The following is a 27,073-nucleotide window of genomic DNA, read 5'->3' as shown; positions in this document are numbered from 1 at the left end:
GCACTGGGGTCAGATGACCCCAGCCAGGTGCATGCCCAGCCCCTTCTTAAAGACCCCCAGGGTAGGGGAGAGCACCGTCTCCCCTGGACGCCCATTCCAGATTCTGGCAACCCTTACCATAAAGAAGCTCTTCCTGATGTCTAACTTGAAACTGCTCTCCGTTAGTTTGTGGTCATTGTTCCTAGTTACTCCAAGGGTGCCCTGGTAAACAGAGTATCTCCTATTCCTTGCTGTCCTCCCCCGACAATGAATTTGTAGGCAGCCACAAGATCCCCTCTCAGCCCTCTCTTGCGGAGGCTGAAGAGATCCAGGGCCCTCAATCTCTCCTTGTAAGGCTTTGCCTGCAGGCCCCTAACCATACGAGTGGCCTTCTCTGGACCCTCTCAAGGTTGTCCGCATCCCTCTTGAAGTGCAGCGCCCAAAACTGGACGCAGTACTCCAACTGCAGCCTGACCAGTGCCGCATAGAGGGGAAGCATCACCTCCCTGGACCAGTCTGTCATGCACCTGCTAATGCACGATAAACTGCGGTTAGCTTTACTGATCGCTTCGTCACATTGACGCCTCGTGTTCATCTTGATGTCAACAATGACTCCAAGACCCCTTTCCACTGCTGTGCTGCTGAGAAGGTCATCCCCCAGCCTGCCAGTGTGTTGGGGACTCCTTCTCCCCAGGTGCAGCACTTTGCACTTGTCCTTGTTGAACTGCATCCTATTCTGTTCTGCCCACTTTTCCAACCTGTCCAGATCCTCCTGGATTCATTCCCTACCCTCTAGTGTGTTAACTTTACACCATCATTTGGTATCATCAGCAAATCTGGACACAGTGCTTTCCACGCCCTCATCCAAGTCACTGATGAAGACATTGAATAGCACCGGTCCAAGGACTGAGCCTTGCGGGGCTCCACTGCCCACATCTTTCCAGGTCGATACCGACCTGTCTACCACCGCTCTCTGGGTGCGACCCCTCAGCCAATCTGCCACCCACCAGACTGTTTAATCATCTACATCACAGCCTCTCCTTTTATCTGTGAGAATAGGCTGAGATACCGTATTGAAGGCTTTCAGGCGCAGGTGGAGGATGAGAAATCCTGGTGGAGAAAAACAACTCCAGCAAAATATCAGATGGGTGGAAAAGCCAGGGCAGGTCTTACTGGCACTACAGGAAGCCTTGGAAACACATGCCCTTTTAAGTAAGCTGTATCTTCACCTGAAACGCGCTTTGCTTTTCTAGTCCACCAACTACAACTAACCTACAAGGAGACTCTGGCTTGGTCCCACTTAGCCTGCTAGAATCTCAGTCCAAAAAGATAATGAAGGGGCTAAAGGAAAGTAGCTCCCAAGGGGTGGGAAGGTGAGGGGAAAGCCACCCAATTTTCCAAGGGGAGGAAGCTGGCATGTGCCCAAGAAGATATTTTGGAAAGTCGGGTCTGGGGTTTATGGGCAGGACAAGACTTTTCAACTTCTCCCTCCTCAAGGAATCAACTGAAAGGATGGGGGGGTCTTTCTTAATACTTCCCCTGAGAGCTGGAGGCAGAGGGATGGTTTCTGACCTGTCTGGTTGCACTGCTGGGCTGATAATCTCTGTTTACCCTGCCTCTGGATACCGGGGGTAAGCTGGGCTGCTTCCCTCACTTTGTAAAGGGTTTCATTATCTGGTCTGCCTCACAGCCAAATAAAGAGGACACTTCCAAAGGAGAGATTAATAGAGCTGTCTGGAGCTGTGCAGGGAAAAAAGGATGACTCAATAGCCAAATCTTTTGACTCTCGTCTGCTCCTGGATAAGTCTATCTACTTTTCCGATGGGTTGATTACTTGGCCAACTACTACCAGAACTTCAACGAGCCTCTTCCTAGTACAGTGTTGCAGCCTCTCTAGGGTTTCCTGGATCTCTTAGCCGTCAACATCCTAATCCATGTTTTTGGCCGAGCGATCAGTTCATGTGGGCTGGCTCTGTCTCAGCAAGCCCCTGTAGAGTTTCTATACAAAAACAGATGTGGCTTTGCAGGTTTGGTAGTGCAAAGTTTGGCACGTTGATACGCTTTAGAGCTGCAGGTGGCACAAAGAGGACATTGGAGGACTGCCTGCGAAGGTTAAGACACACATCTGCTCTGCAAGAAAGATGGTCTCTCCAGGATTTCTTTCAATGCCATTCAGCTGACCTAGGGAGCAGTCACGAGTTGCCAAGCATATCCAAAAGGAAGAGATCTAGCTGTGATCGGTGATCGATAACAATGCAGGGGATCCACAATTTGCCTCATGTACTTTGTGAGTTGCAGCGCCCGCGGTGGCACTTCACCAGCTCGGGCGACAAGCCCGGTTTCGAAGGCTGGGCCCGAACAGCCGGCTCACACGAGACGGTACCAGACCCTGCGAGCGGCGCAGTCAGCTCCTCGGTCCTCTGTCCAGGGCTCAGACTGCGTTGTGACTCGCCCCGTACGCACGTCCGACTCCGGCGGCATTGCAACGGGTGCGGACCAGCTCTTTGACGGGATTATACTGAGACAGTGATGGGCACACACATAATTATTCCTCTCCTAGGGATTCATAAAGGAAAACTCCCTTCTCCTCTATCATGTTAACGGGATGAAGAAGCAGCTATTTCTGGAGGATGTTTCCAGCCCCAAGCGAGGGAGAGACTAATAATGTAACTACTGTAGGTTGGCCCGGGACCCAAGACATGGCTTCCATTAGCGCTCAAACACTAAACGGCCAAGATTTCTGCAGGGAAGTTTAAAACACTCAGGGTCTCCGCAGGAAAGCATTGCTCACTGGCAACTCTGGCATGCATCCTACGCTTCAGTCCGAATCTGATCCAAACCCCAGTGAAACCCTCTTATCTCTTCACTGACTTTTACAGGCTGTGGATAAAGCAGTCCATTTAAAGTAGATTGGGCTGGATTCTTCCTGTTTTCATGACACAGTTCAGTGCTGTATTGACACCCGCTGGTTGTATCCTGGCTTTAAAGACATCAATTAGAGCACAGGATAAATAGTCCCCCATTAGCTCAGGAACTAATAAGGTGTGTCTGAGAGAGCTAGTAACAAGAAAATAGATAACACTGGCACAGCCCTATTGCTAATAGATAAAGGCTATATTAATGTTTCCATTAGAAACTCAATTTGAAGGATTTATAACTTAGCCACAGCTATTTACTTGGCTAAAGGTTATCGCTAAGGAGCCAATTATAGGTTTTCTTCATAATTTAAAAAGATAGGCTGGGCGATTAGGAGTCATGCATATCAGGGAAGACATCGGTGAGTCTCAGGTGCTTTGCGGCACTCCGAATTGATCTCACATAAATGATTAAAGCCTGACTGTTGTTCCCTGGATGGTTCCCTTTCCTGCTCAGATACGGACAGATCCGAGCAAGGGTTTGGTGGACCATGGTTCTCCTCCTGGCTTCCCCCTGGCTTTAGGGGACACCGTTAGGGCAGAAGAAGGAGACTTGCCACGATCCACAGCAAAATCTCCTGATCCTGCAGATCCACTAGTCCTCCAAACAGAAATTCAAGAGGAAGGAGGGAGCCGTAAGCAAGCAACCCCAAGGGAAGCTCAGCCAGGGGCAGCATAGCTCCTGCAGGAGCTACAACGAAGTGTAAAGCCATAGGGCACAAAGCCTGAGATGCCGAGTCTCATGCACAAAGCCTGAGGTACCGAATCATGTTCACACACCAATCTGCGCTTGAAAGGGGGTTGCGATATCTGAAGGAAGGTCTTTTCCCTATGTTGGCTGGCATCCTACATACTGCAATAGCGCCCCTTCCAAAACTCGTGTGGGAAGGAGCTGGCTTTTCAGGAAGCATCATGGGCCACGGCCTTAACTTCAGCCTGAAACATAAAGCTCCTGGCAGTCATAGCCGATCTTACAAAAAGACAGGCAGCGCTGGAGAAACTACTCCACCCCTGGGAGAGCTGTCTGTCCGGTCACCGGACTGAGCCTCCAGCTTGGTGACGGCCCTCCGTTTGGATGCCACGTGATAACTTTTGAGCGCTGGGTCCCATCAGTCCCCAAATTTCCGCTCTGGGCATCAGTGGGCAGAATGCTATTGATCCTGGTAGAGACTGGACGCAACGATCCGGTGAAACGAGGGATGCATGGAGACCCCCCCAGGCAGCTGTGTTATAAGCTGTGACCGCTGCTGGGTGGTAGCCATCAATGCACTGCAGCCTCAGTTCAACTCTGCTCCTGCTCTCACTATAGCCTGAAGATATTGGAGGAGGAAGTCAAGAAGATGGAAAGGATGAGGAAGAAGGTGAATAAGGCTGGATCTGGGATTGCCAGCAGAACTGAAGATCTGTGGCTGAAAGCAGGTTTCTCCCTCCACCTGGCAGCTGGCACAAGGGGCATGTTGAAAGCAATCCTGCTGATAAGCAGCCGGCATGTTTCTTGGCTAATCTGTGCCCCCTGCCATTAGGCTACAGCAGTGAGCCGTCCAAGGCGCATAGATCAGGACATGCACCAGTGGGTTTTAGGCGATGGCTGTACTGCCTGGTGCCAGAAGGTGGTATGTGTCAGCAAGGCTTCAGAGGGTACCCACATACAGCCCCCAGCTGCGTGAGAAAATAGGGGACCGTGGTATGGCACCTGGACTATAATGAAGAGGTAGACCTGTATCCTCAGAGCCTTTCAAAAAGAATAGGGGACCCTGACGTGGAGAAGTGGAGGGCACGGCGTACCCCTGGTCGGGAGGGAATAAGGCCCCACCGAGAACCTGTGGCAAGGCAGAAAATGAAGGGACCTGGTATGTGATGAAGGGGGAAACAGAGCCATGTGGTGACGGGGGCAGGAAGGGCCACACAGTCCCAGCACGGTCAGGCAGAGCACGGAACAGACCCCGGCATAAGGTAGTGGAGGTATGAAGGATACGTGTGCACACGTGCACGCACACACACACACACACACAGAGCCTCGGGCATGGCGAGAGGGGATTGCAGGGAGGAGGAAGAAAGGGATGCACAAGACACTGGTGGAGGTGGAAAGGGAGGGATGCGGGGGCATTGAACATTTGTAGCAGGTACAAATCTCTTCCTCACGCATCTGCCTCACTTCCCATCCTCCCAAAAGGACAATCTCAGGGAACCCAGGAAGACGAAGCCTGGGCCTTTCCCTTTGCAAGGTCCCTCCGCTGGAGTGGGGACCGGCAGGGAGACGCTTGTGGAAAGACCGGACCCCCTTGGCCGGCGTGCGGAGGGGTTGCAATTTGAGTAAAAGCAGCAGGCGTGGCTATTGGGACAACACCTGAGCGCCAGAGGATGTGTGTGACAGAGATCTTCACACACTAAAGCCATCCAAATGATCAGCTGCTGGAGCCGACTTAGGTATACCACATCCCTGTGGATAAAACCTAAAGAGATGTCTGGTTCCCAGCTTCTCTGTATTTACATTAAGTGAACTCCCTCGCCCTTCAATGAATTCCTCCTCAGACTACCTACAGGAAATTAAATAAATAGGGGGAAACCCCCCCTACACCTTATTTTTAGATAATATTCAAGCTGTCCAGGGTATGTTCAGGGCCCCTGGTGCGACAGCTCCGACTTTGGGAACCACACTTTCCGTTTATGCCTCACTTGCCATCCCAAACTTTCAAAGAGCTTTGCAAAGCCAGGGAGCTCCCATCCCCATTTCGCAGATGGGGAAACCGAGGCCCGAGTGAGGCTGGAATTTGCTGTGGGTCCCAGCGGTTCAGCCAGAGCTCTCAAGACCAAGACGTCCTGCCTCGTGGTGCTGTCCTTCCCCATGGGGCCTCCTGCACCGACTGAGATGCTTCGTCTGATGGGGTTATTTAAGGATGGAGCGTCCACCCTGCAACTCTGCAATTTGTTCGTACATCAGCAGGAGATTGCCGTGTGGGCTTGGGGAGTGCAGCTGAGATCACCTTTCCTTGCGCTCTAATTCGGGGTCTGAATGCCCGTGTCTTGAGCTGGAGGTCATCCCAGGTGTGTTGTTGCTAACACAAAAAACCCCAAACCCAAAATGATACTAATCACAGCGTGCGGAGGATGCTGGCAAACGGCAACGTTTCATCCCACCTGGCACAGCTAAATCTGCAAGCACGCAGCATTACCCGATAATGACACCCTGTCAAGGAGGGGCCGGTGCCACACCAGGACTTCTTTCTCAACTCTTCACCCTCCTCCCCTCAAGATCCCCTGGAATAATTCTTAAGTTGCAAAAAGAAAAATGAAGAGAAGATGCCAAAGTGCGCGTGGAGGAAGAGGTGTGGCTTGCCCTCAAAGTCGCAGGAGAGTTCGCGACAGACATCTGCAATTTAAAGTTCCCCAGGGAGCATATTTTACTCCGTGCTGACCGCCAAAGCCAAACAGGATTTCAGACAGCCAGGACAAGTCTGACCAGTCCAATCTGAACCGGCTGTACCTCTTCGAGGGACGGCACCAGGACACGCACAAAGCCTGAGATACCGAACCATGGTCACGCACCAAGCTGTGCTTGAAAGGGGTTGCGATTTCTGAAGGAAGGTCTTTTCCCTATGCAGGCTGGCATCATACATGCTGCAATAGCACCCCTTCCAAAACTCAGAGCTGGCTTTTCAGAAAGCACCACAGCAGAAGACAGGGCTTGGTCCAGCAAAAATTCAAAAGCTTGCCGTAGCCTGCAACTCTCTCATCGCTTGCTCCCAGCTCTTGTTGCATGGTACTACTTGCTCCCAATTAGAAAACTCTCTGGGGCTAGAAGTCAATCTTTACTGTGTCTTTATACAGTGGCTAGGCCAACAGACCCCATCTTGACTGAAGCTGTTGGTCTCTACTGTGCTATGCATCATGACCAACTGGGCAGTGTCTGGGCACACACCTATGCTGGATCTGTGACTCTTTGCAACTCTTCCCACATATTAATGGGTCCTGAATTAGTGAGGAGCATAGGAGTAGAAGAAGCCTCCTTGACCATTGAGCCCTACACTCCCAGACAGCCTTTTACCCAGTTACCAGAAATGATGTAGACATGGCTGAGAAGACCTGACTGCTGCATACAGTGCAGAGAAGCTACTGAAACACCAGCTATGGTGGTAGGTTGTATCAGCAATCAGAGAGGGAACAGAGAAGTACAAGGACACTGTAAAGCAACCACCAAACTGACCTTCAGTAATGCATTGCATTTGGGCCACGCCGGCTCCAAAGAGATGCAGCCCAAACAGGAATATTCCAGACGGGTAGCGAGGCTGGGCAGGGAGGGTCGGTACAGAGAGAAAGGGGACAGGGACGGACAGCTGGAAGGTCCTGTCTACTCCCTGCCAGAGGTCACCCAACGAATTTAGATGGGAACAAATTTGAGATGGACAAAGGGCACTCCTTTAAGCAGGGTAGGACTAACCTGTCAAAGCCACTGAGGATAAATATTAGGAGCTTGGTAAGATTAAAGACAAGAAAGAATGAGACCATTACATGAGAGGGGCTTGCTGTCACACTAGCCAGGGTTATGGGAAAGGGATGAGCCATCTGCAGGGTTATGGGAAAGGGATGAGCCATCCCCATGCTCCAGGGCATGCTCTGATTGCTATCAGAGAGGACAGGGGGTCAGGCAGCAGCTTGCCCTCATGCCTTGCAGACGTATCCGCTGAGGTGCCCTGCACAAACCTGCAGGTCTTGATGCCCAATGCCAAGATGGAGGACACTGACCCGTGGGAGGCAAGAGAGAGAGAAGGGACACAATGCCACAACAGCAATCCCAACACCAGCCAGCCCCATGACCTGGCTTGGGAGTACTGAACCTCCTTGCACCCGCAAACTGGCAGCGCCGGTTGTCTGCTGTCATGTAAGACTCGAGGGTGAGGGGACAATGAGCTGGGGCAGGGAGGGAGTAGGTGGCTCATCCTTAGTGCAACAACAGGAAGATAGACATCCTACCCCCGACCCCTGGGAAAATAAATCTAATTAAACAGCAGTAATAAAATATCCTCTCCCTTGCAACGCATTCGATTTCTTAACCCAGCTTCCAGTTACAATTTGGAATTAGACCTTGGGATGAACCTCCCTCACTGGAGCCACAGCCCCCGAGCCTGCTGCGAGGTGAAGGCTGGCCTCTTTCCTCAGGGATCCTCCCAGCCCGAAGCAACGGGGTTGTCCTGATTTATGCTGATACCGATCCGTGCACGGGGAAAGCCTGAACGTGGGAAGAACATGCCCAGAGCAGCTGCAATGGTAAGCATCAAAAATGGAGTTTCCTGCTGCCGGGGAGTGGGTCTGCGAGCACGCCCGCTCTTTTATCCACAAGCCACATCAGCTGACCCAGCAATATGAATGTCTCCAAACTGCAGATGTGAGCGTGTGCCGGGGGCAGGACTAAAGGGATTCGCGTGGCAGATGCAAGGCCCTGGGTGGTCGTAGCTAGACGCCAGCTCGAGCTCTCGACAATGGCATCGCCCTGGCTCAGCCTACACGAGGGGAAAACAGACATGAGTCTCCTCCGGGAAAGCTCCCCGGGCGAGGGCAATGAGGGAAGTTTTGCTGCCAGCAGGGCTTGGGGATTTTTGTTCCCACCTCATAACAACACTCTCCCCTCTCCAGTCTTCGGGTGCTTTTCATCTCAGTTCTGCCCAAGCTACCCTCCTCCCCGCCTCTCTCTCGCACACATGCACACAACACACTTCAACTTCACAGGGAGCAAAAGGGCAAAAAAAAAACCCCAACAAAAAAACCAAACCCGAGCGTCTCCAAGGCACTCAAAGAGTCACACCTTTTTAATGCCATGCTCAAAAGCCTGTCTGGCCAACGGACCGGGTCCATCAACTGTCTTCCCATCATCATCTGGCCCCCAGCTCGCGCTGTAAATGTCAATGTGATCGGGTCTGATGCCAAGCGACTTCGCTTCGACAACATCTGTTACATCTCCATCTAACATACGAATGCCTAAAAGCACAAAAACATTAGACATTAGGGCTTAATGGCTTCTATGAAAGTGGAAGGATTGCAATCAAAGGCCTTTGTTAGCGGCTGCTGAGAACTGAAAGGCTTGTAATGTCTTGAATAGCTTAAAACAATGCCACTGTGTCTGCTCTAATGAGCTCTGCTGCCTGAGTTCTTAAGCTATTTTGGAAACCTTTCCCTCTCTCACTTCTCTCTCCTCCTCGCTCTCTGTTGAGGATTTAATTGCAAATGATGGAAAGGAATTAAAATTATACTTCATTTGGAGCTCTCGGGGCGTTCAGGCACAGAAGCAGGATTCACACAGTGGACGACTTCAGAGTCCATCGGCGCTTCCCCGACACCGAGAACCAACCACGCTCCCAAAGTTGCCCTGCTTGCTACTGCGAGTCTCGCAGCTGCCGGAGATACTGCGCCTTTAAGATTCGTTCAGCTCTAAATGCTCCGTGTTCAACTTTCTCTTGTTCCCTTTACAATTATAGTGAATCAAAGCATTCGTTTTTACACCTGGAAGATATTAGCCTGTTTCCTAAATGCTCACCCAAAAAAAAAGCCTAGGCTTAGAGTGTATCGGGAACAGACTTGGCATGTCAGCTCACGCGCTTGATGTAGAGCTGTTTGCTCCACGCACCGAAATGATGCAGCACGGCGGTGTCTCATCAGGAACAAACTGACTTCTTCGCAAAGGAAGAAGAGCTCAATTTATTTGTCAGACGATAAATGAGAAGGAAGGGGTTACTCCTACAGTAAGCAATGTGACATGGGGGGGGTTCAAAACTTTACAGGACACTTAAGTATAGGAGAAGTGTTTTTTGAAGGCTCAAGTATGAGATTTTCAAACATCTCAACCCCTTGGATGACTTTGGAAATTTACAGCCAGATCCAGATCTCCAGGAAGAGAGAGAGGGAATGTTATTACTGAACAAAAAAGGGATGAAAACGAGAAGGGGGAGAGGGGATGAAACAAAACCCAACACTGGGCACATCTACACGTGCCAATTTAAGGCACATTAACCATTTTTAAGGTGCATTAAGGGCACAGGTCTACATGTGTGTGCCCTTAATGTGCCTTAAAAAGGGTGTTTTTAAGCTATCCACACCTAAATTTGATACCTGCAAAAGCAGGTATCCATTGCGACGCGTAGCAGGTGCATGTGCACCCCCTGAAAACGTCAGCCACGAAACCACAAGTGCCGGCAGAGGTGCACTTCCCGTTTTGCTGCTGGTGATGTTGGGCTCAGCGATCGGCCACTGCTCCCCACCCCCAGGTTGGTGATCATCCGCTAGGGACCCCCCCCACCTAAGTCAGTGATCTGGTGCCCCCCAGACTCGGGAGGCACCAGTCGCCCATGCAGGTATCAAATTTAAGCATGAATAGCTAAAGCACCTTAATGCACATATAGACTCATTAAGGCGCATTAACACTGTATGTCAACTGGCTTGGGACTACTAACTTTAGTCCCAAGTCAGTCCGCACACTGCATTAATGCGCCTTAGCGTGTGCACATGTAGACGTGCGCCTAAATCACCTTAATGTGCATTAGGCAAATGTGCATTAAGTTTAGGCGCGTGTAAAAGCATGCGTAGACATGCCCTGTGTATCCGAAACACAGAAGGATAAGCAAGCGTTCGCCGTCTCCCCGCACGCACAGCTCAGCTGGCCCCGAGCAAAGTGTCAGCACCCAGAGGGAAGCTGCAGGACAGCAGAATTGCCTCTGATAGCCTGAAATCACAACAGTCATGCTAAGAGGGTGGAAAAAGGTAGGTATGAGGGAACCATTTAACTCTAGCTCTCCATCATCCTTTAAGTCTGCCCCGCTTGCCTCCCCGAGGTGGAGCGGTACGAACAGCTCATCCCGCTGATACACAAGGGGCCCGGGCGGTGGAACAGGGAACCGCTGAGGCTGTGAAAACTAATTCAATTAGAGAAGTGACAGAGCTCGGACAGCTTCTTCTGTGATGTGGCTTTTCCAGCCACGTGAAGCATTCGCATCAATCTTGAGAGAGAAAGCTTGTCTGCCTCTTCCCTCGACAGCACAAGGCACCTTGCCTGCAAACGCCCGATGGGAAAACAGATGAGAAAGGGGAATGAGCTGGAAAGAGACGATTTAATAAGATGCGGCGGAGGCTGCTCCTGGCTCATGACAAGACTGCAAGTGTCGAACTCTGCCACTGAATCTCTAGCGTCAAAGACCCATGGAGCCAGGCGGCCTGCCTCCGTGCACGGTTTCCCAGGGGCCCTGCAAATGGGACGTGCCCTCTGAGGCACAAATTCAGCTTACTGGGTAAGCAATGCTATTCAAGCAAGCATAGTGTGAAGGAAACCCCTGCTGCTCAAGCAGTCATGGGTCGGGCCTCCAAATATTGTGAAGCTGGCATAAAAAAATCATGAGGTTTTTAAAAAGCAGCATATCTAGGAGTCTTTTCTTTGTCTCCTGGGTTCTCTGCCTATAGGACACGCTCTCTGCATCTTTGCACAAGCAGGACGGCTGGTAATTGTCCCTTTGAAGGGGAAACTAAGATTGTCACACAGTCCCTAGCATTAGGAAGGATTTTTTTGCCCGCTGCACAACTGGTGAATGGGCAGTGCTCAGCCACTCGGGCCTGTGAGCCAAATGAGTAGCACAGGGTTGGTCCGCAGGCCAGATCCGGTACGGGGCTGGTCACAACCCAGCATGCCAGCCCAATCCTATGCCCTGGATCTGGCTGCAGAGGCCCCATGTGTGGGGCCAAATCATCCAGCCCAGGTCTGGAAACTTGGTAGGGTAGGAGTGGCGGCAGCATTAATTGCTGTGGCTCTGCAAGCAACTATGCTGCTACTGGTCCCCTGCCTGCCGCCAAATTTCCAGGCCCGTGGGGAGATGACGTAGCTTCCAGGGCCCAAAGCTGAGCACCACTGGGCTAGATCATGATGTATTATCAGAGGAGAGGGTGTTTGTATGTTTGCTTCTGCTTATCGCCAGCTCTCGAAGAACCAGACATTAAGCCCAGCTGCCGGCAGGGCACGGGACAGAGTGGGTCTGTGCTCCAGGGGCGTGCCGAGATGCCCAAGCAATGTGCTTTGCTCCCATGCAGAGGCCACATGCCAATGGCCAGATGAGAGTTTGGGAAGAAATACTGCCCCCATCCCTCTCTGCAGCCCGAGGTGTGGTTCACCTGGGATCGCTGGGCACAGCCTACTAACCAGCTCTCTGCCAGGGCAAGCGGCTGAAAGCAGTTTGGTCTCCCCTGTCCTTTGCCCACATCCAGTCTCCCAAAAATAGAACATTTTCATCCAAAGCCTTTAGGCTTAATACAGCATTGTCCACATGACATCTAGCAGCCAGCGCTCTCCACGGCCGACGAGATGGTGTCACGGTCCCCCTGCCCTTAATGATGATTCCACGCAAAACACGGCGGGCGGCTGCTTCTGCAAGCAGGCCTTACCCATCTCTCTCTGCCCTCAGGGATGTGGTCCTAGAGTGCAGGAGGCAAGCGAGGGGCTTGCTTGAGTGACAGCAGGACCTGGCAGTGTGACAGCACCGTGCATGGGGGATGTGGCAGCATGAAGCAGCTTCTGGATTAACAAGTTGTTGCAATGACTCTTAGATTTTATTTTGCATCACAGGGATCTGCTTTGATTAAAGAGAATGAGCCCAGGCTGCATCCCCCCCAAGGGCAAGGGACTCGTATACCTCAGCTACTAAGGGAACAGCTAGAGGGAAGTATGTATAGTTACTGCCAGTGGGAGCCTGGCATAGGCAGGGGTGGAGAGGGCTGCATCTGTGTGCAGGGAGGGAGCTAGGATGCTCAGGTCCTGCACGGCAGGCCCAGGGGACCCCACAGAGAACTGCAAGGGGTGCTTTTAATGTCTTTATTTTCAGGACTGTAGCTACAAAAGACAAGGGACTCGCCTGCCATCAACCCCATGCTGCCCTTCTAGCAAGGCCTGGCCACAGAGCCCTTGAGACCCAGTCCTGGCACTGTCCTAACAAGCCAACACAGAGGGGGCTGAGAAGGGCCGTCACATTGCAGCCACAAGCAGCCAAAATGCAAGGAGCTGCCAATGCAAGGAAGGGCAGGCAGGTAAGGAGAAAGAGGAGAGAAGGCTTCAGCTAAGACTGTACTGCCAGCAGGGCTTTCTGACCTTGAAACACAACAGGAGTCTGCTGAAAGGGGCTGCAGCACAAAGCCCAATTGCTACAGAGGCCATGGGCATGCTACAGGGGTCACCTGTGCCCCCAAAAGTCCCTGGTGCCTGCACTTTACCCTGGCAGAGCGGCTCTGTCGCAGGCACTGGTGCTTCCCGGCAAGCTTTGTGGGCAGAGCTGCATCTGCACTCACTGACCCAGTGCTCCTGTCCCGCCGTGGGGCTCTTCGTGCAGCCGCAGGCAGAGCGAGCAGGTCTGGATGAGGACATGGCCATGTCAACAAATGAGGAAAGCAACCACAGGCCCTGCAAAGTACGAGTGTCATGACAGAAGCCACCGCTCCCAAGGCAGGCTGGGGAAGAGGAGGTCTGGAGCCAGGACAGGCTGGCGTTGGACCAGTCAACCCTGACTGCCCAGCAGTCCCAGTCAGGAAAATGCTTACACCAATGACTTGAAGCAAAGCATGGGCTTACGTGCTGCCCGGGGCTGGGCCATCTGCGGGGTATTGATAAATGGAAGATACTGCTTCAAAGGGTTTGGTCCCATCCCGATGAGAGGGCCACGCCAATTCAGGCAGGCCTCCTGAAGGCAGGCTCGCTTGAGCTTTGCAGGGCTGCTCCGTGGCAGCGCATCATGTTCGTGCCCTTGGAACCAGCTGGGTTATAAGAAGCGTTTCCGTCTCCGCATGATCTTTTTCTTAAACAAAACACATGCAGATTTAATTACAGTGGTAGACTGGACTGTTGTCCAGACTACCTCGAATCGATCTTTCCCAGGGCAGCCCCCCTGCCAGAACCTTACAACACAGAGCAAAGGAGCAAAGTCTTTCATAAACCCTCCCTTTCATAGGGAAGCGCACTAAAGAAACTGAAGAGAACAAGTGGAAAAAAAAAATGAAACCTGATGTCACGGCTGCATTTTTACTGCAAGGTTTTGTGTTTCCTCAACAGCACGGGCAAGGGGTGGCTGCCAGGGGATGGGTTTTGCACTTGCTACGTGAGCGTGTGATATTTAGAGGCAGCAAGGTTATTTCAGCTAATCAGTCACCAGCACACCGTCATCTAGCAGGAGCTGACAAATAGTATTTGAGGCTCGTTATTACCACATCCTGCCCATTCTTCATCCTTAAAAGAAAACACTTAGTAATGTCATCCTTCAAAGCAGTAAAAGCCACGTGTGCATTAGGGGCAAAGCAGAGAGAGAAAGAGTCATCAACCCACTCTGACCTTGGCTCTTGGCTAAGATCTCAGAGCACAACCTTTGCTACAGTCTCTGCTGGTGGGAAGGTCAAGGCCACCTCTAGTGACCGGGAACCAGCTCTGGGGATCCTGCAGGACTTTAAAGGATGGTCTGGAGAATAAAGCATGGTCCTGGGTCTCAGAAGACCAGGGTTTCATTCCCGACCCTCAGCCCCAAACGTCCTGCATGACCTTAGGTGAGTCGCAGCCTCTCTGTGCTTCAGCTCTCCTTCCAAAGCAGGGACGATGGTACCTCCAGGCCCTACAGAGGTATTCGGAGGCTGAGCTACAAAGAGCAGCGGGGTGCTGGCAGTATTCACACCCTGAGAGCCGTCTTTAAAAATCAGCTGTAAACTTCTCCCTTTCCTTTGCTTCCTTTGCTCCTGTCCGGAGGCCAGCACTAAGACTCACTGCACGGCAACCCAAACTTAGCTCGGAAAGAGCTGGCAAACACATCCACGTGTGGATAACAGGGTCTAGAGAAGGAAAGCAAAGTGAAATAAAAGAGGGGTATGTGGGGGAGGGAAATAAGTCTGCTATTTCCCACCCAGCAATCAATAAAAGCCTCAGAACATCATCACAGGCTGCACAAAGCTCTCGGCGCCGGGAGGGGGAGGGAGGAAGAAGGTACGCCAGGACCACTTTTTGTTTATTGAGCAGTAATGTATTTTGCCTACAGCAAATGAAAAAGCAATGCAAGAGCAATGAAGAGCAGCAAGTAAAATTAGATTGTAGCTTTCTGAGTGTGACAAATAGGCTTCCCCGACAAGTTTTGCTCATTAATCGCGAGTTTATTTTAGTAATCCATCTCCCATCGCTTGCGCCGCAGCCGCGGCACATTCTGTTCCACAGTCGGGCGCTCTATACCGCTTAGGTTTAAAGAGTTGCCTAAACCCCACGACCTCCAGCTGTCTGTCTTGTTTTATCATTTGGTTCAACAAAGCCTCCCTGGTCCCCCGACAGACAGCCACATCAAGGCGCTCATTAAAGAAATCAAATGAAAAAGAGAGCGATGTATTAATATAAAGCTGACAAATAATCCCTGCCTCTGTGGCTGGGATGGGGAATATACTCCACATACAGGATTCATGCTTCCAGGGTCTGATCCTGTTCACCACTGCAGCAATTGGAAGCACAAGACTTGCACCAGCCAACCTGCACCCGACAGCCGTTCATCCTAACAGCCCTGGCTCCTCTCACTGCGGTCTGCTCTGCAAAACGGAGCTACCCTGAGCTGAGAAGTGTGAGCAGATGCCCCAGGCTTGCACAGACCTCCGAGCTTCCAAAATAACCATCTGCCTTCCCGTCCCTGCGCTGACACACCAAGACATGAGATGGTGTAACACGCAGGCACGTCCACACCCTCCACCAGACAGACTTAGTATTTCCAAAGCACTCGAGACCAATTTATTGCAAGCACCCATTCTGGGAACTGGGGAAAGGGGGAACTTATGTCTTGCAGGGAAAAGCCCCATGCTGGCAACCAAGCGCTCTAGCATGGAGCAGGCTTCAGCAGAGAGGTGCTAGGAAAAGCAAGGTCTCAACTGGTTTAAATCTCCAGTAACCCCTTCAGGGTAGCACTCAGCAAGCCAACCTCGAAGTGGAGGAAGAGAAAGAACTTGGCTGAAGCGTTTGGAGAGGAGCATAAGCTGATGGCATGATACAGAGAGAGATGGTATCGGTCGGTCAGCTCTTTTCCTCAGCGGTTCACGTGAACAAAATGGAAAACCAGGGCTGGGCTCAGCCTAGTCCCATGGGTGCGTGGCTGATGGCCGTCTTGTCACTGTCTCACTAACAGCCCCTGCAACCACCTCCCCTGGGTGGGCTGGCAGAGGAAGAAGCTCAGTGACCCTCCACCTGCAGACAGACCCATCTCAGTGTGTGCGCTCTGCCATCTGCCACTTGCCCAGCCACAGCAGCCATGGCTGGAGTGACGTCTATTCTGCAGGTTTTAGTCCTGAGGATGCTCGTACGTGGGCTCCCGCCAAGGCCACATCTGCCTGGATCATAGTCCAAACTATGGCAGTGGGAGTTAGGCTGACTGAGAAGCTTGTACCTGCTGCTAGGAGCAGCCCTGCTCAGGTCCTGTCTCTGCTACCGAGGTGGGCTACGCCCTGCTGGCAAACTGCTTTGCAAAGTCATTTCCTAGTACATAGCTGCCCATAAAAATACCCAGCAATCTATGGCCATCCCAGCCTGTGCAGTGTCCCATCTGCAAACTCAGGCAAGTTAACTTCATCTCACTGACCCCTGATCCATGTCTCACGGCCACTGCAGCTATAAAGTTCCAGGCTGGGTCGATCCTTAGTCTTTGGTCTTAATTGCTCCAAGTTGAAATTGGTTAATGGAGATGCTAATGCAAATGAGCTTTGTGATTCTAATTGGCATCAAGAATCCAATTTACTGATGGAGATTAATTTACTTCCCTAGGATTTATAATTTGTAATACAACAGTGCCCAGGTCAGGGGGGTTGGAAGCTTATTTTCCGTGCACTCATATGCATGGAGTTGATAGAAATCAGTTGCTCTCAGTTATGGACTTAGACATTTGCTTAGATGGAAACTCAAGTTCCTTAAAAAAAAAATAACTTCAATGTAATTAATAACCCAGCGGCCTCGGCAGTTGGAGAGCAGAGGCTGATCCTCAGGCCATGAAATTCCCTGCTCCAGCCAGGCTCGCGAGCGGTCAGGTTAACCTACCCTCTAGCAGAGCTCGTGGAAGAGCAGGACGACCTGCTCTACTAGCTTGCATCTCAGTGGGCACATCTACACAAGACCTTACTGCACAGCTGCCTAATGAACTGCACAGTAAACCTCCCTATTAGGGCGCACGAAATGAAAAAGCTCTGCAGCAGGGTAGTACCTGTCAATACAAGTACTAAACTGCCGTGGAGTTTTTCATGCACAGCAGCATACATAGAGATGCTGCCCTGGCTGGCTGGGGCACAGGGTGCTTCAGTGCAGGGCTAATCAGTAGGCAGCCCCTGGGCTGAAGCACCCTGTGCCCCAGCCAGCTGCTCTACATCACGTGGAGCCCAGTGGGAGCAGCACTGGGCTGGCAGGCTGACCCGCAGGACCTGTGCCAGCCTGGGCTGCTCTGACTGGGCTGCGTGTGCTGCACACAAATATTACTTTGGAGTTTTTTGCTCCCAGGCGCGCGTTCAAATGGCATTAACTGAACGTGTAGATGAGCACAGTGTGATGGAGAAAGCAGCCCATCTAGGCATGAGCTGACTGTCCAGAAGGAGCAGGGCCTGAGCCCCGGGTGCTCCCATCCTTCCCTCCCCCTGCAAGCAATCAACCCCTATGACAAGGGCAGGAATTTTTTTACCCACGTGCCCTCCCCATAGTGCAAAATGCTCAAATTGTCTCAGCAGGCCAGCCTGCAAAGGGAGCAAGGAAAGGAGGATGGTGGTGGGGAAAGGGAGAAGAGATGCGGGGAAGCAGAAAGGATTCCTCTAGCAGAGGGTGTTCCTGAGAGTGGACAGGAGCAGCGGGCCTGGGTCAGGCCCCAGAGTCCCGAGAGCACCGGACAATGCAAGCTGTCCTGCTGGCCTGGGCTTCCCTATGAGCAAGTGACCTCCTCTCCTACATGCCAGGCCACAAGGAATTGCCTTTGTTCACTTCTCCTCTAGGAGATGAAAAGGGAATAGATTTGTGGTGGGTATCTGGAGAACAGGAAAGGAGGGAGGGGTGTTAGAAATTCAGGGGAGGAAGGAAGATGAGAATACACCAGATCTCTCCCCGTTCTGCTCATACCTCCACCCCGGCTTCCCTTATGAGTGTCCTGACAGCTCTCCCATGGCCAGCACAGGCTCATTACTATGTTCCCATCACACTGCACCAGCTTTCCCAGAGGCAGCATTTCTGCTGACAAAGCTGTGCTGGTTGTGTTGTGGGGTCTCAGACAGTCAGAAGCCCAGCAATGCTCTCCTGGGAGGAGGAGAGGGGCAGAGCAGGGGGACCGTGCACTTCCCACCCCCTTGGCCCATACCATGACCCCCTTGGCTAGCACACAGCCAGCCCCCATCACCACGCTTTATAGCAATGCAGGCAGTAAAATCCAACTCCACCATAACGACTAAGCCCAGAGACCGAGCTAGGCAGAGAGCCAGGCAGCAAGACCCGTGCTATGCACGGTGCTGCAATTCCAGCGCTGGACTCCGAGAAGCAGGGAGTTACTAGGAAAACAGCCCAGGCCCCAACTCGAGTCGCCTCCCAAAGGTCTGCAGCACAGCGACCTGTTGCACTTCTAGCATGATCCTATGTCGGCACCTGTAGGCTCAGGGTTACACTTAACCACAGGGAAAAGCTAATGGCAAAATGTATGATATAGGAAAGACTATACGGAGCAGCAGCAAAACCTGTCTGTGACAAACGGAGACCTAACTTTGTTTCTAGACTTCTCCCATCAGCTCCCTCTAGGAGGCAAACATCCAAAGAGCCCCAGGTCTCTAAGTCACCCTCCTGAACGATTTACATTTACATCTCAATCTCCGAGCTGATTCTGGATCCGAACTGGGGTGCGGTGTCTGCTCCCACCGACACTGCTGCTACCGACTCCCCTGGAGAAGGGGTTGGTAGCAGAGGAGGTTGGAGAGGGGCAAACCCAGTTTGCAGCAGCGTTCAAAGTTGAGGGCACCTGTTTCTGTTCTGCCCTGAAAGGCAAACCAATGACTTTCGTGAAAACAGCACACTGTCAATGCCTCCATTTCCATATCAGCGTGTGCATGTCTGCGTGCTGGTGCTGCGGGCCCACAGGCGGGTGGACCCCACTTCAAATCCTAGATCAGCAGTTTTAGTCTACTACATCGCAGTGAATCAGTCAGTTGTTGACCTAGTCTCCCACCGCTCAGGCCAGTGCCCTCCCTACAGGGCAGCAGGCCTCTCAGTCTCTTGGAAACACTTCCCAGTGAAACCGAGACACTTCCAGGAAACTACCACGCGCAGCTGCAGAGGTCTGCACTCAAAGTGGCTTTAAGGGATCTACACAGTGGGACTCAGGCAGGCTACAACGTCTACCTGAAAATAAGGCCCCTTGGTCTCTATGTAAGATGTGAGATGAAAGCAGGGAGGTGACTTGTAAAAATGACTCTCCATTGATGACATCAGGACATCTATCACGACAATTCACAGATTCAGAAGACCTAGGACAGACCACTGCTCCAAAGCCAAGGCCAGTTCTCTCTTCATTCAAGACACCGCACGCTGCAGCTGTACGGGCACAGGCATGCAGCAGCGAGCCACGGGCAGAGAGAAAGCCAGAGCTGAGCGCCAGCCTTACCTCCGATCTTGGCGTTGTACGCTATGCCCACGATGCAATGGGAGTTGTTTGCGGAAGCTGCGACTTCTCCAGCACAGCGGGTGCCATGCCTGAAAAGAGAGTGTACCGTCAGGGTGTGCCCCGTGGAAAGGATTTCCAGCATGCAAGCGCAGGACCTGCAGCACACGATCCCCAACTTCCTCACATCATGCCTAGTCATCACGGGCAGAAGGCAGGGCAGGGTTGCACTTTACAGACTAAGTGGTTCAGAGAGGCGTGAGCTTTCCTAGGCATCAACCTACTTTGTCAGATGCTAGGAACGGACTCAGCCCCACCATTCCTCCGCTGTCCCTATCCTGCAGAGATGTCACACTGACCCATTTGTGACGTCCCACTCCCTCTGGTAGATCACAAACACAGGCCTAGACGGCAGCCGCTCAAGAGACTGCAAGATCCTCATTCGAGACACCAGCTCAAGAGACTCAAAGATCCTTATTCAACCAACACAACAATGGCCAGGGGAATGCAGGAAATTATTGGGAAAGCAAATTGCTTCTTGTATGAATGTTTCCTTTTCAAATGTGCCACCATGTGGAAGTCCCACTTCAATTTACGTTCCAAAAGTGTGTCAAAGTTTTGACATCTAATCCACTAAATTAGAGAAGTGCTTAGAGGATTAGTATCGTTAAGGGAATTCATGTAAGGTCACCCTTAAAACTAGTTTTTTGGTTGGTCCTGCTAGACTAGAGGACACGGCTGCAGTGTTTTGTTCAGGCATTTCACCGCACGGCTCCTATTATCAGCATCAGGAGCCATGCGGTTATAATCCCCCAGCACCACGCTGCAAATTCACCCCTCTTTGCGCACCAATTGGCCTGTAGCAGATCCCCCCCCCCCCCATCTGAGGCCTATTGTGAGATGAAAGGAGAAACAGACCCCTAGGTTTTCACCGGTGAAGCTATTCCTTTTATAAAGGTTTCTTGCAACACGGGACATGAAAGAAAAGCGACTGATCCTAGGGCTTGCTATTTAGCAAGTTCGCTGGCAATTTATGGGGTTTACCACATTCGGGGAGCCCTGCTGTTTGCTCACAAATGTTTGCAGGCAACAATTACAGCATAATTAACTCAAAAGCAGGGGTGCTGGCTGAAGAGCTGAACTGAGAGAGCCCGGGCAATTGTTAGGATTGTGTGTTTTAAGCACATCGAGGGCAGGATCCTATGTGCAATATGGGACAGCTCATCTCCGAGAGGATTTGGCTGGGGGCAGGTCAGGGCAGGGGTGCGGGGTGTTGGAGAAGGACAATGAGAATAAAGATCAAGAGCCTGGGGAAAAAAAAGCCTCTCACCAAAGAGACTAGAAAGATGGGTGCTGTTTCCCTTTGAGAGGAGACGCACGAGATGGAAGCTGATGAAAGGACATACAGTAATGAAAGGTTTCGAGCAGACAGGACATGGGGGCTGCTGTTATCCCTGTCTCCTAGCGTGAGAACAAAAGCAGTCAAGGAAATGGAAGAGGAGGCAGATACCAAACTGATCAAAGGAAACACTCATCACAAAATGGGTAGTTAGACCATGCAGTTCAGTGCCAGGGGAAGTCAGCGAGGCCCCAGACAGCCTGGAAATTTAGAGGGATGCTAGGAATATCCAAATGAATGGCACCAAAAATGTTGGAAGGGATTAGGAGCTGCAAGCTGCCAGGCTTACACTGGCTTCTGACTAGCAGAGATCAAGAGCACGCCTGATGTGAGAAATAAAACGTCTCCTGGCCACTTACCTGGGGGTCTGATACCTTCTTCTGACGTGTCTACTACCGTCAGAGAAAGGACACAACCTAAATGGGCCCTGGAGCAGATCCTTATATCACTACGAGCTGAGCGAGGACAGACACAGCACTGCTGGCGGAGGACAGCGAGTGGCATTAAACCAAGAACTACATCAGGAGAGGACAGGCAGTGTGCAGCGAGCCCCATGACTTAAACCATCCTCGAAATCAGCTGCCAGGGCAGGGAGCAGCAAACAGTTAGTTAATCCTGCTTCAAACTGGAGATTACCACTCATGGGTGCTCACCAGCTGATCTGGTGTTAGGGTTTCATCTGTGCACTCTGATTCTGCAGCTGCTGAAATCAAACTGCTATGATTTACCCCTGCATGAAACTGGTGATAAATTATCGTGGCTTGGCTTCCACCTATTGTGAGACAGGGCGGACAGATGAAGCTGTAACAGTGGAATCAGCTGGTTTGTGAGAAGTCCCCCTCCTCTGCTTTTCAACGGGGAAAATTGTTTGGTCTCTCCACCGACTCAGAAAAAAACATCCTGGCTGTTCCTCTCTCTACACCAGACCACGGCAGACAGCCAAAGTGGACAGATCTGCTATTAAGCTACTCACCATCTGTGAAAATGGTTTAATGTAGGCTGTTGTCAGGCAATGGTCATCATGTCCTGTCGCACTGTATTGTTCACATTGGTTTAAGAGCTTAAACCAGCGCTGGCCAACCTTGTCAAGCCTCCCGTTCCCCAAGCGCTGCTCTGATCCCTGCCCCAGAACGGACACAGGAGGCTCCAGCTCCAGAGCGGAGGGCAGGATGCTGATGCCAGAGGGGTGTCACCTCCAAGAGCCAAATTAACCCTGCCCTGACCTCACAATCACTGCACTTCTGTGTAGCAAGTGAGGGTCCAAAGCCCTGAATTCAGCAGCAGCTGCTGGGTCAGGGAAGGGTTATCTTGGCTCTTAGCGGTGACACCCCTCGCAGCAGGGTCCAGGCCTGCCCCCTACTCTCCCCAACCTGGATGGAGGCTGGAGCCCTTCTGCCTCCGTCCCAGTGCTTCTCTTTACTGAGTGCCTCCGGCTCAGGTACCACGCACACTTGTGGTACGTGTGCCACCATCCCTGGCCTAAACAAAGGGCTGGCATGCACCTTCTGGCATGCACCTTGGTATGGGTCACTCCTCCTCCCCAGGCCTCCCTCCCTTCAACCCCACTCATATAACCCCAGTCCCCTGAGGGGCAGCTGCCGTGCCTGCTGGCCAAGTGCCCTGAAGGTGTTGTGCAAGTGCCAGGTTCGTTACCCTGAGCACAACTGGAACAGACTCCCCCAGAAGTGGTGCAAGCACCTACTCTGGACACCGTTAAGAAATGCTTGGACGCTTATCTCGCTGGGGTGATCTGACCCCCGCTGACTTCCAGCCCCTTGCACAGGGGCTGGACGCGATGATCTCGCGAGATCCCGTCCACCCCTAATGTCTGTGAGATCAATGAAACCTATGACATACTTGTTCTCGTTGCTGGCTTCATAGCGTGGGCTTGGGTCGTTGTCATTCCCGTTGACGTCGTAACTCGCCAGAGGATCCTAAAAACATCGGGCTGCTGTTAGCGAGATCGACTGTGCGCGCGGCAGAGACCCAACTCACACCCCGCGGAGGGCAAGTCTCGATGACCGTAGCAAGCGGGGTGGAAAGCTCTCTCCAAAGCCAGCTCCCACGAGGCATGGCTGCTTGCGGGGTGCATATGCCATAAGCTGCCATTGCATTTGCTTGGAAAGCCTTTGCCTACATCTGGGGCAGGCCCTGAAAGGCAGAGGCCCCCACTCCGGGGCTCTGACACTGCCTCATTCAAGTGCAACGCAGGCGCGGCTGAGCCACCGGCTTTCCTTACACACGCAGCTCTTTCCTCAGGATTGAAATCCTGTCTCCCCGCTGACAGAAAGGGCCTCCAGAAAGACCGCTCTTCGATATATCCTGCTTTTCCAATTATGCCTTCCTGCAAGGCCACGAAGCATTTGCCGCACAAATCAAATCAAACACTTACAGGAAATGCCTGCGAGCCAGGTGAGACGCCACGTTAGCGCTAACAGGGCGCTCGGGGCTCAGGATGGGGAGGTGGCTGCTGCGGTGACCTGGCTCCTCTCATTTCAGTCCCAAGTATTTGTTTTAAGATGAAGGATGGCTCTTGGCGTCCCGGGTGACACCCAACACACGGGACCCGCAGTCAGGAGCGCACAGGCCAAGAGGGGAAACTGTCTGCAAGGGAAATAGCTGAAGCGGGCACGGAGGGCCTCACTGCAGGCATCCCTGCCTCTCCGCTCCTTGTCCCAGCGTGGTCCAGCCCCATCCCAGCACTCAGCCGGATGCCCAGGACAAATCACAGGTTGACAGACTCCGACATGAAGCTGAACTCTGAAGTCCTTCATCATCTTCCCTTGCACGAGTGACTGGCGCCTCCTGAATCTGGGGGGGCACCCACAAAAGCTGCTGATGGCAGTGGGCCTGTCAGGGGGGCACCAGCCCTGCCAACAGCATCAGTGTCGGCCATCGGGGGGCACCAGCCCCGTCGGGGGGGGGCACGTGCACCCCCATGCACCCCCTACCAGTTGCCTATGGCTAACACCAGCAGGAGTTTGTCTAAGTAGGGACCAGGGGAGGAAGGGATCTGGCCCTAAAACCATGAAAAGATGGAGCTCATTTCAAACAAAGACACTTAAAAGGTGTGAACGAGGATGAGAGAATAACTCAGGTCATTGCAGAGGGCCCGAGCCCTGGTGGAAGGCAGCTCAGCACTGCTCACTGCCTCGGGACATTGCCAGCTGTTGTGGGGGGAGACACCCAGCACCAAACTTTGGCCCTGACGGGTTCAGTTCCCCTCAAAGACATTTCCCTCCCACCCCAGCATCGTGCCCATGTGCATTTGGCACGGAGTCAGCAGCGGCTGGCACTCCATGGGGTTTTTTAACAACCCAACTAATATCTGAGATAACAGGGAGAACTGCAATAAGGTTTAAGGTCCGTGTATATGCGACAAAGTGCCTGGCCAAGATTGAGGCTAAGGCTTAGTTCCTAGCAAGGACAAGGGGGATTGGAAGCCAGGTTCAGCCTCTGAGCTGAACGGTGAGCCTGGCTCGAGGGCTAGCCTTTCCCAGGGCCGCTTAAGAGCTAACTGAAGAGAGCCTGGTTCGTTCTGGGTTTGAACTCTGGCTGAGTAAAATCATTCACATTGCATCTGCATTTCGCTCTGGCCGTAGGCCGCTGGGTTTTACTCTCGCAAGAGTCTGATGATGGCATAAGCCATCTCCCACCCCCGGCTCCTAGTCGGCCCAAACAGAATAGTTTCCAAACACTTCATTGGGGAGCTGTAAGTTATTTCCTGCTGATGCATGAAAGGTCTTCAGAAATCAAGCTACTCAAAAAAAACCCCTCTGCTTCCATTTTGCAAATAAGAAAACATCACTCTTCCGCTTTGGATATGACATCCCAAATCAGTCCGTACTTACGTAGTTTTGTACGAGATCCGGGTGATTTTTCTCGATGCCATCGTCAAGGATGGTCACGACGACATTCTTCCCGGTGTAGCCTCTGTGCCAGGCTCCTAGGATGTTCATGTCTGACCTGCAGCGACTGCTCGTGTCCCCGCAGTGCTAAAGATGGAAACAGCAAAGCATCAGCACTAATAGGCCGGCATCCTGGGAAGCCAAAGTCTCGTACCACCTGCAGAGGTGAGATGCTGTGAAAGCACTCAGACAACTGACAGTTGCCTTCCACAGCTGACCAACCAGTTTGTACAGTTGTTATACCTGTGTGATTATAAAACCAGACCCGATGAACGAAGGGAACAGGAATCTGCAGTGCACTCTTCGGTGCTTCTATTTCAGAAGTGGTTCTTCAACTTTGAATAGGAAGCAGCGTTTCTATTACATGCCATTATTATGAAGGACTCTCCCTGCCAAAACCCGCTCAATGAACCAAAAAAAAAAATGGTGTTATTGCAAATAAACAGTTTCAGCCTTTTTACAATGACATGAATTTGCACTCGCCTGCTGCTCCGCGTTTCTTCCTCGTGCTCGTGATAAAATGATGGCTGTAAGGGACAGCTAATTACAGCAAAGAATTTAAACCTACCTCCTCCTGTATCCTGGGGTATGTGAATTTATAGTTTTAAAATACAGCTCTGAAACACGTTATCTTCTGTGTCTGTGTCAATGAATAGGTTTCATTATCAACCAGGCTCAGCAAATGAAACAGCCCATTAAATAAACCCCGTGTCATGCCTCTGTCAAACAAATAAGTACCTGCCTAGGAGGAAAAGTCCATCCACGCTACTCACCAAGTACCACATACTGGGCCACATGGGGTCACTGAAGTCTGGGAGGTGTGGGTCACTTCGCACGTGCCTCTTAACTCGTCTCTTCACTTCCTGCTGTTGTATCCATTTCACCTGCCAAAACCCAGTTAAACTGTTATTGCTGAACAACTGATCCCACCATCCTCCTCCTCGCCACCCTGAGCACACAAACCAGCTTTGCACACAAAAAAGGCCTTTACATTTAGACACCAGACTCATTTCTCCCCGGTCAGTGGATGCATACCTCACTGCGGATGTAGCAAAACCCCAGTTTTTCTTTTTTTTATTTAAAAATACATTCCCTCCCCTTCCCCAACCATTTCTGACTCTCTCTCTGCCCTCTCTATCCCTTAGAAGTGATTACAAGTAGTACTAGGTAAGCTAAGTTCTTGTACACTATTATTGTAATAAGCCCCTTTTTATACATTGTAAATAGTGTTCTGTTATGTTAGTATTGATTTTTACTGTTTTATATTGTATTATATTGTATTCCTATCATTTGTGCATTGATTTTTATTGTTTCATATTAGTATTGTATGGTTTAGGCCTGTGTCTGTAAAGTGATGTCAAGTATCCGTTCCCATCTTGTTCCCATGTTGTCCCTGTGCCCTGTTGTGTAAGTATGCTGCAGTTCTGTAACCTCTCCCATGTAAATTGGTTTTCCTTGAATGCCTGAAACAAAGGAGTGAATGGATGAGTGAAATACAACGATAGCAGGACTCCCTACTAAATCACCGCACCATCAAAACCAATACCTGGACCAACGACCCAGCCCTTGGAACCTGCATTCAAGACACAAAAGACAGACAAGGCAACCCTGTGGTGCCAAGGCTGCACATGAGCAGTATGAACATCTGGAAACCTCTGGAACAGGGCTGACCTTGCCTGGACAGGCCCTCCCCATAGGAGATCACAGGTAGTCTGCCCCATAAAAAGGGGTGGTGAAGACTGACTCCTCGGGACGACATCTTCACCTGGAGCAGACCTGCTCCATGTCACGCTGTCTATCCACACAGAAGCCCTGCCGGCGACCCCCTCTGGACAACACCTGCTGGAGAAAGACCCCAACTGGCCATCGAGGACCCCCTCCCAGCCTGGATAGGTAGCTGTCACCCCCACCCCACCCTCTCTTTAGCCAAGGACTCGGACTCTGTTTCTCTTCCCCTCCCTGGACTCCAGCCCCTCCACTGAGTCTCTTTCTCCTGCTGCCATTGTGTGAGTGTGTGTGGGAGTGCTTGCATGAGTGTGTGTGGGAACCAAGCTGTACAGCACAGTGTTCATTTAATAAAACTGTTGTTTGGACCCCTGAGTTGGGTTTTGCTTTATTACGGTTCCAGCCCTGCTCTAATCTCTGCTCCTCCTCGCCCCTCTCACTTCTGTCTCATTTCTCCCTCTCCTGCTTCTGGCTCACAGCCACCTCCGACACCTGCCCCATGCCCTGTGG

The 27,073-nt window shown here is 51.8% G+C and overlaps 1 protein-coding gene across 1 annotated transcript in view; it reads right to left on the bottom strand.

Annotated features, from left to right (window-relative positions):
• PCSK6 (proprotein convertase subtilisin/kexin type 6) overlaps nucleotides 1-27,073 on the bottom strand; it is a 121,398-nt gene that overhangs the window by 54,696 nt on the left and 39,629 nt on the right. The window contains exons 3-7 of the mRNA XM_014605922.3: nucleotides 25,612-25,722; nucleotides 24,782-24,925; nucleotides 22,788-22,864; nucleotides 19,535-19,623; nucleotides 8,695-8,867 (exon numbers count right to left, since the gene is read on the bottom strand). Of these exons, the coding sequence (XP_014461408.1) occupies nucleotides 8,695-8,867; nucleotides 19,535-19,623; nucleotides 22,788-22,864; nucleotides 24,782-24,925; nucleotides 25,612-25,722 (594 nt within the window). The remainder of the gene's footprint in view (nucleotides 1-8,694; nucleotides 8,868-19,534; nucleotides 19,624-22,787; nucleotides 22,865-24,781; nucleotides 24,926-25,611; nucleotides 25,723-27,073) is intronic.

Source organism: Alligator mississippiensis, chromosome 11 (assembly GCF_030867095.1).
Source record: "Alligator mississippiensis isolate rAllMis1 chromosome 11, rAllMis1, whole genome shotgun sequence".
Classification (NCBI taxonomy): Eukaryota; Metazoa; Chordata; order Crocodylia; family Alligatoridae; genus Alligator; species Alligator mississippiensis.
The sequence above is the reverse complement of the archived record's forward strand: the minus strand, read 5'-3'. Positions and strand labels throughout refer to the sequence as shown.